The sequence below is a fragment of the Calidris pugnax genome, unplaced genomic scaffold (genome assembly GCF_001431845.1).
Source record: "Calidris pugnax isolate Ruff unplaced genomic scaffold, ASM143184v1 scaffold8, whole genome shotgun sequence".
Classification (NCBI taxonomy): domain Eukaryota; kingdom Metazoa; phylum Chordata; class Aves; order Charadriiformes; family Scolopacidae; genus Calidris; species Calidris pugnax.
This window is the reverse complement of record NW_015090830.1, coordinates 2,021,477-2,033,148: the sequence shown is the minus strand read 5'-3', so window position 1 is coordinate 2,033,148 and position 11,672 is coordinate 2,021,477. Positions and strand designations below refer to the sequence as shown.

At 37.7% G+C, this 11,672-nt stretch overlaps 1 protein-coding gene across 1 annotated transcript in view; it reads left to right on the top strand.

The window, feature by feature from the left end:
• SEMA5A (sema domain, seven thrombospondin repeats (type 1 and type 1-like), transmembrane domain (TM) and short cytoplasmic domain, (semaphorin) 5A) overlaps positions 1 to 11,672 on the top strand; it is a 220,831-nt gene that overhangs the window by 188,249 nt on the left and 20,910 nt on the right. The window contains exon 16 of the mRNA XM_014940999.1: positions 7,770 to 7,988. Within this exon, the coding sequence (XP_014796485.1) occupies positions 7,770 to 7,988 (219 nt within the window). The remainder of the gene's footprint in view (positions 1 to 7,769; positions 7,989 to 11,672) is intronic.

Sequence of the window (11,672 nt, the reverse complement as noted above, 5' to 3'; positions counted from 1 at the left end):
GGGGGAGGGTGAGGTGGAAGGGAGAATAATATCTGAAGAAAAGTCACAAATTCCTTAAAGGAGAAAAAGGCACCCCGAAACCTGAACTTAGATTCTCAGTTGTCAGTGCTTTCTCTATGCCAAACTTCAAACAATAGTTATTTTTGAAGGCAGGATGTAATTTTGCCTGAAATACTGTTTTAATGGCGACAATCTTTTGTGAAGAGATAGATTAAACCCTAGTGTTACCCACAGGAAATCTATAGTGCATTCAGGTTTTAGTACAGAATAAAACAGGTGCTGATAATAAGCAGTGTCCTGTAGTCAGGAGGAGTACATGTTGAGATGTTATCTCGTACTGTCCTATTGAAGCTAAACTGTGGTATTCTGAGATAAGAACAAAATGAATTGTGGAAGTTAGACTGAATTTGATGACAAATTCAAGTTTGATTGACAAACAACAAATCTTCACTGGAGCTTTGGGATTAAATATTTAAACCCAGAAAAGCTAGGTAAAAGAAATAAAGTTCTCGTGATAACATAACATCCTCAATCCGCATACTGTTTGGGTTTTTTTAACTGCATTAATGTTTGTCATTGTTTATTTCCATTTAAATTTTACTAAGTTTAGAAGGTTTATGATGTTTTTATAAACTTATAGGTATATAGGCCTGAAAGTACGTAAGTTTTATGCTTCAATGATATTGTCAAATACCTTGCAGAGTATCTTCAGAAAGTGACAACACTGAAACAATCTTCGATTATCCTTGCTACCTGCTGCACTTTAAACAGTGTTTCATGCTGTCAGTTAGAAATGATTCAGGATACTTTGGATCCACATTGTCTTTTCCCAAAGTCATGAACCTAGACTGCTTGGATAATTGAATTTTCTTTGTTAGATTTGAAGAGGAGGGCATAAGGCATAAATCAGTCAAATAATATAATTTATCAGGTGTCACTGCTACTTCTCTCTTATTTAGAGCTGTATTCCTTAGCTACAGGCTAGACTAGAGAATTATTATAAGTATATGTGCCTTATTAGAGCCTCACTTTTAAAGCAAATTAATTGAACTCGGCTGGGAATGTTGCAGTCTTCAAGAAGAATCAGGCTAATCAAAATCTCATTACAGGCTCCTGCAAAGGCAGATTTTTTCTCCTGTACTAGTCAGAGCTAGGAGACTTTCATGTTAACATGTCTCTGAACCCTAATTTCTTGTGGATTTATAAGACTATTCCAATTTGACCAAAATTTTTTTACTTAGAATTTATCAAATAATCTTTGAGCAACCTAGGTCTAGTGGAAGGTATCCCTGCCCATGGCGGGGAGGTTGGAACTAGATGATCTTAAAGGTCCCTTTCAACCCAAACCATTCTATGATTCTGTGATCTTGGTTTAGACCAGAAATACATAACTTAATTAGATGTTTTTTTCAGTTATACGTGTTTGTTAAGTATAATGGAATAAGGAAATCAGCAGTGAATCAGAGTGCATTGCTCTGTAATTTTACCTATATTGAACAAAGCATAAACACTTAAAATGAGAGAATAGTCTTCTGTTTAGATGTCAGTTTGTATCTTCTGTCTTCCTTCATCTTAGAAGTTGATGGTTATTTTGTACACAAAATCCTGGTGATTGCTTTTACTGATGTTTTTGCAGTACTTGTTGTTACTTGTGCAAATTTTTACTTTAGGGAAGCATAGCTGCCTGTTTAAAATTTTACTGGGATTAAGTAACTAAATTCCCTTTTCTAGCCTCAGTGTGCAGCAATTTATTGAGTACGATTTCTTAACAACTGAATATCAGCCTGCTGGTAAACTGCAAGCAGAATTCCTACTTTCTAGTTGTTCACAGGTCTTTAAGACAGCCATAGGCTTTCTGAGAACAATTTAGTTTAAAACATTTGAATGATGAACCTGTCATAAATGCCAATTCTGGATTTGATTCATAGCTGTTCTCTGTCTTGAGAAAACTATTCATTAATTCACTGACGATGCTATGACTGATCATTCCTTTTGCAAATTTCACAACTATTTCTGTAGATAAACTTTAAATAAGGGGAACAACTAAGTTGTTTTAGCAACTAGACTTTTGCCGTTACCAAGCTAAGGGCATTGGCCCTTGCATTCTGTTTTTGCCAGATATTTTCACCTTGAGGGAAATAAGATGAGAAATGCAGAAGGCTTTATGTTGTTTTCTGTTGGGTGGCACAATCTGGTTTCTGTTCTTGGAGGTGGATATGGAGCAATCAGAATGTGACCCAAATGGCAAGGAGAGGTGGCAAGCAAGAAAACCACAGTTTTAGGAGAAAAGTAAGAGTTTTCATAGTTTTGTGCCACTTGATCTGAAAGATTGCAATGGTTTTGTATTTATAACTTCTCCTCTTGAATTTGATGTGAACTGTGATACAGATAGGTCTTGGTTCTGTATAGCCACTTACTTTCTGAAGAAGTTTTTTCTTGAAGAAATTTTACAATGTAATCTTTTGGTTAGCTTTACATTACAACCTGTGCCCCCATTCCCTGTCCTTGCCACCACCTCAATTAATAAACAGGACTTCTTAGCTGAAGGACTCAATGATTCTTATTCTCCATCCATTTTCCATAGCTTAGCAAGTTACTACACATCAGTTGGCCAAAGAAAGCAAGCGGTGGTTGGACTTTACATTTGAAACAGAGTCTTTGCATGGACAGCTACAAGAGCTCTGCAGACATGTAATAATTAGATCATGAGTCCTCTTTTTTATATGTGCACGTGTATATATATGTGTGTGTATGTATTTATAATACATGCATCTGTGTAAGTACATATTGAGTGTGTCTGTATGTATACGTGCACATGATTTATTGGTATTATGCTAGACAAATCATAGAATCGTAGAACAGCTTGAGCTTGAAGGGACCTTTAAGGGTCATCTAGTGCAAACATCCCTGCAATTAGCAGGAACATCTTCAACTAGGTCAGATTGGTCAGAGCCCCATCCAACCTGGCCTGGAATGTTTCCAGGGATGGGGCATCTACTGCCTCTCTGGGCAACCTGTTCCAATGTTTCACCACCCTCATTGTAAAAAAATTCTTCCTTACATCTATTCTAAATCTTCCCTCTTTTAGTTTAAAGCCATTAACCTTTTTCCTATCACAACAAGCCCTGCTAAAAAGTTTGTCCCCATCTTTCATGTAGGTTACTTTTAAGTACTGAAAGATTGCAATAAGGTTTCCCGAGAGCCTTCTCTTCTCCAGGCTGAACAACCCTGACTCTTCTTAATTCACCCATTCTCCATATGGCCTTTTTAAAATAGCATGTGAAAGTATCAATGTCCTAATACTAAAAACTTGTTTAGGGGGGAGCCTTTATTAAATATTAGCTATATAGGATATTGAACAACATTAATTTAAAAGAGACTGCATGTTCTGAGTTGTAACACAATGGAAATGCCTCAGAAGCACAAGGTCCTTAAACTGAAGAGGTTTGTTACAGAATGATGTCTCATTACTTTAATTTTCAAATATGTCTTCTATTCTCTTAGATTTCTTCTCTAGTATCTACCTATTTTATATTGTATCTGCTGTTGTGTATATCCAATCATTTTGTTCAGGTCATACTTTTTTTTGCATTGCCTACGAAGGAGATAATTACAGTTTTTGTAGAAATGCAGAGGCTGCATTGATGGGATACTTACACAGAGTGAGTTTTCTGTCACTGCCAAACATTCTCTTTAGAGTTTTGTGTTCAGAGAGGCAGTCATTCTGTGCCCTGCCATCTTTTGAAAGAAATAATCTTCCTTATTCTTTAACGTATCTGAAAGAGAGACCACCTGCTTAGTTTCTCTCCCCACATCTTGAGGCCTAAAATCTCATAGTACTCAAGAAGGATCCTTAGAATAATCTATAACATAAATTTATAACCATCTGTTCACAGTGTTCTCCTATAACTTCTGAATACAATCAGCAAAGGAGATTTTACATGTGAAAAGTATGGATATACAAGAATAATAGGAAAATAGTCATGTCTTGAATAATCAGTCAGACCTCCTCCTCAGTGGAATAAATGGATCAAGTTTAGGTTTTGTAAGAGTCCAGGTAAAAGTAAAGCTTTTATTTTTCTTTTTTTTTTTTTCCATTGTACTTAAATATCAGTGAATCGTTTAGGTTGAAAGGGACTTCTTGAGATCATCTAGTCCAATTTCTCTGCTTGATCAGGGTCACCTAGCACTGGTTGCCCAGGACCTTGTAAAGTAAAATTTTCAATATCTCCATAAATGAAGACTACACAACCTCTAAGGGCAACCTGCTCCATTATTTGAACACACTCACAGTAAAAAGGTGGTTTTTGTGTTCAGATGGAATGTTATGTGTTTTAATTTGTGCCCATTGCCTTTTGTCCTGTTTGTGGATACTACTAAGAAAAGCCTGGATCACTCTTTTTTATTCCCCCTATCAAGTAGTTATACAAATTAATGAGATCCCCTTGAGCCTTCTCTCCTCCAGGTTGAACAGTCCCAGCTCTCTCAGCCTTTTATATGAAAGATACTCTGAGCCCTCAATCATCCATTGGCCCTATCCTGGAATTGCTTCAGTAAGTCCATATCTTCCTTTCTTTCACAATCCACCCCAGTACTGGGCCCAGAACTCCATATGGGATCTCACCAGTGCTGAGTAGAGGAGAAGAATTACCTCCCTTAACCTACTGGTAAGGATCTTCCCAGTGTATCCCAGGAAGCTGTTGGCCTTCTTTACCACTAGGGCACATTGCTGGCTCACAGTCAGCTTGTTGTTCACCAGGACCTCAAGATCCTTCTCTACAGAGCTCCTTTATATGTGGTTGGCCTCAAACTACTGTTGCATGGCATTGTTCTTGCCCAGATACAAGACTTTGCATTTCCCGTTGTTGAACTACATGAGTTTCCTCTCTGCCTAGTCAAAGTGTGACAACCCTCTGATGTATCAGCCACTCTCCCCAGTTTTGTGTCATCATCAAACTTGTCCAGATCATTAATGATGGTGTTAAACAGGATTGGACCCAGAACTGGCCCTTGGCATACATCATTAGTGACTTTCCTGCAGCTGGACTTTGCATGACTGATCACAACCTTTTGGGCCCAGTTATTCAGCCAATTCTCAATCCATTGTGCTGTCCACTTATCTGGCCCATCCTTTGTTGACTCATCTATTGGGAAGTTATGGGGGACAGGATCAAAGTCTTAACTAAAGTTGAGATAAGTAACATCCACTGTTCTCCCCTCATCCATGGACCTAGTCAACTCATTGTAGAAGGTTATAAGGTTGTTCGAGGTACAAATAGTACTGTATTTCCAGAACGTAAACTGATCTTGTTATTTTTAATGGCATTAGTGTCATCATGTTAATTTTTTAATGTGTATTTTCTGTCTGAAGACCAAATTCTAAACCCCCTTTATAAACACTGTATGAGTTAGAGTAAAACTGTGAAAAGACCGCTCTTTGAAATAAATTTTTTAATGCTTTAGAAAGAAGAAAACACAGGGGAACACTTGCTGCAGACCAAACTCCACACTTAAAATATTCTTTAGAATATTTTTCTGTTTCAGAGCTAAAGTGCCTCAGAACTTTCCCTTAGAAGATTCCCCTCCCCACTCGCCAATTTAAATGACAAGAAATCTAATATCATAATATCTAATATCATAATGGCAAAAAAGGTTGCACATTTTCCTTAGAACTGAGAAAGCTACACCTGTACTGCAAAAAAGTCTTCAGAACATCCTAGTATTGGTATGAAGTGATGAACACTGCAGTGTTTTTTGAAGAAAATGGCTAGTAATCTGGTCTAACACTTTTTTCATTGTTTGCTTTGCTGTTAATTTAATGACTGAAAAGACCTTAATTTAAAATGCTGTTATTAAAAACACACTATTATTTTGGTCTTACAGCTCACTGCATGCCTAAGCTGGGCATTTCCATGACCAAAGTGATAAAAAAATGGCAAAAAAAACCCCTCTTACAGAGCTCTCTCTTACAGAGAGTGAACCTGTGTTCATAATTCCCATGCCGTTTCTCTGTGTTTTCTTCTTACTGGATTTGAATGTGTGTCATGTTTCTTGAAATGCTGCTTTTAATATCTGTGTAATAGAATATGGCTCAGCAGGAGAGAAGTAGTTACCCTCTATAATCACTGGGAGGTTTTACCCATTCTTAGTCATTTTTATGCTGCTGTTCTGCTGTTTTCTTATTAATTTCATCGGTTTCTTTTTATAAGTATTTCTGTGTTGCTGCATCATCATTCCAATATTACCAGTTGTTATCATGTTGAATAAAGATATGCAGAGTCTCATCTACTTTGGGATGAAAGGGCAGAATTTAAGCATTATTACTAATGCCATAAGCACAGGAAGAAATAAGGCATAATAGTTTCAGTACTGGACACCATGAATGAGGGGCTCCTCCATTCTGGTTATCCAGAGTACTGGTCCTGTTCAGTCCAGGAGTCCTGTTGGGCAGTCTCTTTGCAGTATTACTTGTAGCTGTTCCCAGTACGTGATTCGGTACATCTTCTGTTTCTTTAGCTCCATTTGATACTCCCACAGTGCCTGTGCTCGTGGGTAGGGCATAAAACAATTCCTTTAGAACAGAAGTTTGTGCTGCTGTTTAAGCTGCAAACAATCCCCCGCATTTCTCTGCTATTGATGATGCCATTCATCTGGACTTTTGCAATACTGAAGCTCTAGCATGGTCAGGCAGCCGCATCATCTGCTCTTTTAAGTACCATTGTCAGGACCTTCTCTCATCACAACAACTTAAGTGCTTGTAGTGAAAGTAGCAGTTAGCGGTCCATCAATCATAGTTTCCAGTGATACTATCGCTGGGGAAGGTGAACTGCTTTGGCAACAGTAGGAAATACCAGTAATGTTGCTGGAGGTGCTTAGTAGCACTGCTTATAGGTAATGCTACAGCTCAAGAGCAAGTTTGGTGTTGTGCTGAGGGAGTTGAGGGAGTTGTCTTCCATGCAGAGCCAAGCCTAAAAGTGATAAAGATACTCAAATTAACTGCAGATTCTTAGAACTTCAGCAGGGGTTACATCCAACCATGTTGGTTATATGGTGTAAACAACATTCTGTGTGTTCCCCTATCACTGATACATAGTGGACTTCAGTCTCCATTGCTGTTTAATCTAATGCCTTTTCTCAATACTAAACTCACTTAGAAAAGATATTTTCCACTTGCCAGATGGTTATTTTAACTAGGAAGTATTCTATCATATGTGTCTCCAAAAGGCTGATTTCCATAGCTTATGTGTGGTTTAGAACAATTCAACTCAGTGGAAAATAAACCGGTTTTTGAAGTGGCAAAACGTTGCTCTCCACAAAAGGGCAGTCTCACTAGACTTTGTGGAATTATTGCCATACGCTATCTAAAGTCTGACTATGGTTAGGATAAGTACAGTGTATTGCTTTCTAAGACATTCATGAGCCTCTGGGCACAGCAAGCAGTACTGGAAGTGAGCTGGGAGATTTTCTGATGACAATTCCTGTGCAAGAGATAATTTTTGTGATCCTCAGGTGGAGTAAATTGACTTTAGTTCAGTCAATGCAGCTGTAAAGCTTTAACTGAAGAGTTGGATCCACGTCCTCACTGTAGGTCTGTGCAAGTGATTATGAAATTTCTATTATGCAAGAGATTCTTGACATAAAACTAGAGTTTGGATTGTGAGACTAAAGAAACAACTCTCCTGGTCAAATTACTATTTGAAGAAGAAAAGGTTGTTTTGTGGTGAGATGTGTTTTAATTCAGTGTTTTTTTCCAATCCTTATTTTATTAGGATTGTCAGGGGATTTCTTGCGTTCTGGACGATACTCTGCTCATACCATCAATGGTGCCTGGTCGCCCTGGTCTCCGTGGTCTCAGTGCAGTCGTGACTGCAGTAGAGGTATCCGAAATCGCAAACGGGTCTGCAGCAACCCTGAGCCCAAGTACGGGGGACTTCCTTGCCTCGGCCCATCTCTAGAGTACCAGGAATGCAACATTTTGCCTTGCCCAGGTAAGAATCAATGAGAGAATCATGTGAAAATAAAATAACTCATCTTCAAGGCTGTATTTTGGAATAGTTGTTTTGGGGTTTTTTGTGAGTTTGGGGTTTGTTTTGTGTTTTGAATAAAATACATCTCAAATTTACCTTTATAATGTAAGTGGATTTGGATAAGATACCCAAGTGATGTCAATCAGTTTATCATCAACAGTATGAATAGCTATGTCTTTTTTCACTTGTGAGACTTTGATTGTAAAAATATAATTCTAATAAATAACTTTATAAGAGAAAAAAGACATAAGAAATCTGGCAAGGTATGAGAAATCTGGCCTAGTCTTTATTTAAACTTAAATATCATTTTCATTACAATGGTTTCTGGCATTAAATCTGTGCTAGCTTTTGAATGTGGAGCCTCCAGCAAATAAGGTTCAGGACTGATCACCAAACTAGATGGTATCTCAAGTAGACTATAAAGATTGTTCTTGGAATCTTGAGCTTCTCCTTCATTGAAAGTTGTTTTATGATTCTATAAAAAGGGTTACAAGTAGAATATATATTTTCAAGAAAGTACTTTGGGTTATAAATCATTGTTGTATCTTAGACATTTGGGGAAAAAACAAATCTTGGTTTCAGTCACCTCTCACCCGTCATAAAACAGACATCCAAATTCAGAGGCTTTTGAGCTTTTCAGAGGCTTTGTGAAAAAAGAAAAGGGAAGGATATAGGAGAATACATGAAGAAAAGAAAGTGCAATTGGAATAGGAGGAAAGAATTCAAGGTATGAAATGACAGAGAGGAAGAAGGATAATGACTGAGAGACTTTGTTCTTTCCAGTATCAACAACTAAATTTAGAAATAAGCTTTCATAAATCTTTAATTGTATTAACTATATATAACAGTGATGCATATTTTATTATTGAAGACTTGGAGCTTTTGGCTTGTATTCAAGTGTGAACCTGAAGGATTACTATGGCAATATACAAATTACATATGTATATTACTATAGTAAAACATACGTGTATGTGTCTTTATATACATTTATATATATATATACACACACATATATATATGTATATATATAGGGTTACAATTTAAATCTGTGTTCCTTAAGTCACAGACATGTTTTTCTTAAATATGAGTATTTTTTCATACCTTATCATTCCAGTATCATTTGACAGTCACTGTCCATTCTTTACATCAGAATCTAAGCAGTAGATCTGTGCAGAAGACAAAGCTTCCCTTTCAGAAGGACACAGGTTCTTGAAAAAAATACTTCTGTCTTGAAATGAACCCAAGTAATATATTTCAGCAGATAGCCCACAAGCCTAGCAGCTCTGTTGAGCATTCTGGCTGCTCAGTGAAAGTGAACTTCTCTGCAGTTTTATGACTACTGGGAACAGTAGGACTCCTTCGCAACTTGGATGCCTCAGGCTGCCCACTGAAGCCTCTAGCTCTCCTGCTGGTGTTGTCAGATGCAAAGGGAATTTCAGCTGGAGATCCCTGCTTTGGTCTGTGTGAAAGCCCATGAAGCCATTGAGGGTCTGAGAGAGGCACTTGGGTACAAGCCAGCACTTTCTGGTGAAGTTTTCTTGCTACATCCAAGGAGGAGGAAAGTAGCTTTAGATACTCATTGTGTAGCTTCTCTATCTGGGAATGTAAGCATCTGAGGAGATGAAGAGAAGAGATTGTATGTTTCTTTCTGCGTTTAGAGGTGTGATCAGTGACGGGCGGTCATGTTTTCTACACCAAGTAGTGTGAGAGAGAGGTGAAAGGGAGTCAGTGAAGAGCCAACAGTTGGCAGAGTATTATAAAACTGTGGCCCAATTCTCCACATTTGCACCTAAGAAACCGTTGTACCAACATGTGCAAGCCTCCCCAGGGATACATGCACTAGGTGAAGCAAGCTAGAACGTAGCACCTCCTCATCGGTTCTTTCTTCCCTTATAAAGGGAATCCCTCCTTTAGCTTCCTTTGAAGCAGACGAGTGGTGTGGTAATTGCTAACAGCTCTGCTCACAAGCTTTAAGGTATATGATTGTATTACCATACTGTAGTAACTGAAGTACATTCATTAAATGGGCCCAGATTATTTATAATTTGTTGTTCATCCCTTGCTGTTGATTCTTAAATAAAATTCTGTCTTGAATATTGTTGGATTTTTTCAAAGTTAAAATAAGTTAAAAGTTTTCAGAAGTGTTATTTTTAATTAGCTCTACAGCTAGTATGCTGTTATATTTTTTTGAAGGAAATTGTTCCAACCAGTAAAGCACATAGTTGTGCAAGCATAAGTTTGATGTAGAGGCCCTTGTTGTTTATAAGTTAGCCAGTTTTGGGTATTGGTTAACTCATAAACATGAAGTTGTGAGGCAGAATTTAAGATTGTGCTTTATATAAAAAATATTCCCTCTTCTACTGTCTCTGAATTTGAAAATACTTTTAAAGATCAGTTGGTATGAAGTGTGGTGGGCCTTTCTGAAGCGAGAAGAGGTATCTTAATATATCTAATAACTTTCTTCAGAGACAAGTTTTGCTTTTCTTTTTACTGCAAAGTAAATTTGAATAGAGATGTAGAGCTTGAATTAAGTATTTAGATGTATGATAGTCTGCAAGTAATCACAGAGTTCCTCAGCTACAGGACTACTGTTTGCCAGTAATTAAGAAGAAATGTAAGGGGCTAAGTCAGATCTGAGATAAATCTGAAGGGAAAACATTGCAAGCAGTAGATGTCATTGATTATTTTATTTTCCTTAAAACATCGGAGAGTAAAAAATGATTGCAGAACAAGGCTTATCTATAAATTAGACCTGCTTATAAATTTGTAGAAAGGGAATAATTTCTTGTTAGAGAAGCATACTGATGAAATTGAATTCTTTCCATTTTTAATGACAGTTGCAGAAAGTTAAATTGGTGGCTAAACATGAACATATCTTAGGTTGACATTCATGAGACCTCATCAAGTAAGGGGAGACATAAACAATACAAGAGTGAAGAGCCTTTGGTTCAGGCCCATGGGTACAAACCTGGCAGATCCCACAACAGGGAGAGTAAAAGCCAGTAAAAGAAACCATGATTGGATCACTTTTCAACCTGCTTGTTAAGGTTCTGCTGACCAGATTTCATTTCCTAGGTGCTTGTATTTAGGACAGCTGTATAAAGTCATTCTTACCCTAGCTATCTGAGTGAGTTTCTAAAATGTCCCTGTTTGGCTTTGATCACACAGCCCTTGCAGGTGTTTATGAGAAAGGTTGGTGTAGATGCAGATCTTATTGTGGTATTGACTACACCCTCCTCACATGGACTAGGCTGTAGATAGAGTTTCAGGGACTGAGTAGGAGTAAACATGTCAAACTTCTTGCCAGTGTGAGCATCAAGGAGAAAAATAGGGACTCCACATAGTTCATTCTTGCCCTTGTAAGTAAGTGAGGTGCAGACAGAAAGGTTAAGGAATGTGAGATTTTGTTCTGACCCCGACCTGAAAGTAATGGCCATATACTAGAAATAAAAATGAAACAAATAAGAAATTTGATGCTTTCTAAGATTTATCTGAGCTCCCTTGGGGTAAGGGTAGCTTCACCTGCTCCCTGCTGGTACAGAACCACTTTGGTATAGTCCAGTCCAGTCATTAGCCTTTCAGAAATATTCTGGTTAGTAGAAAGGGGCGAGATGGCTGCTATAAAGAAGCCTTCCTGCTAGTGCA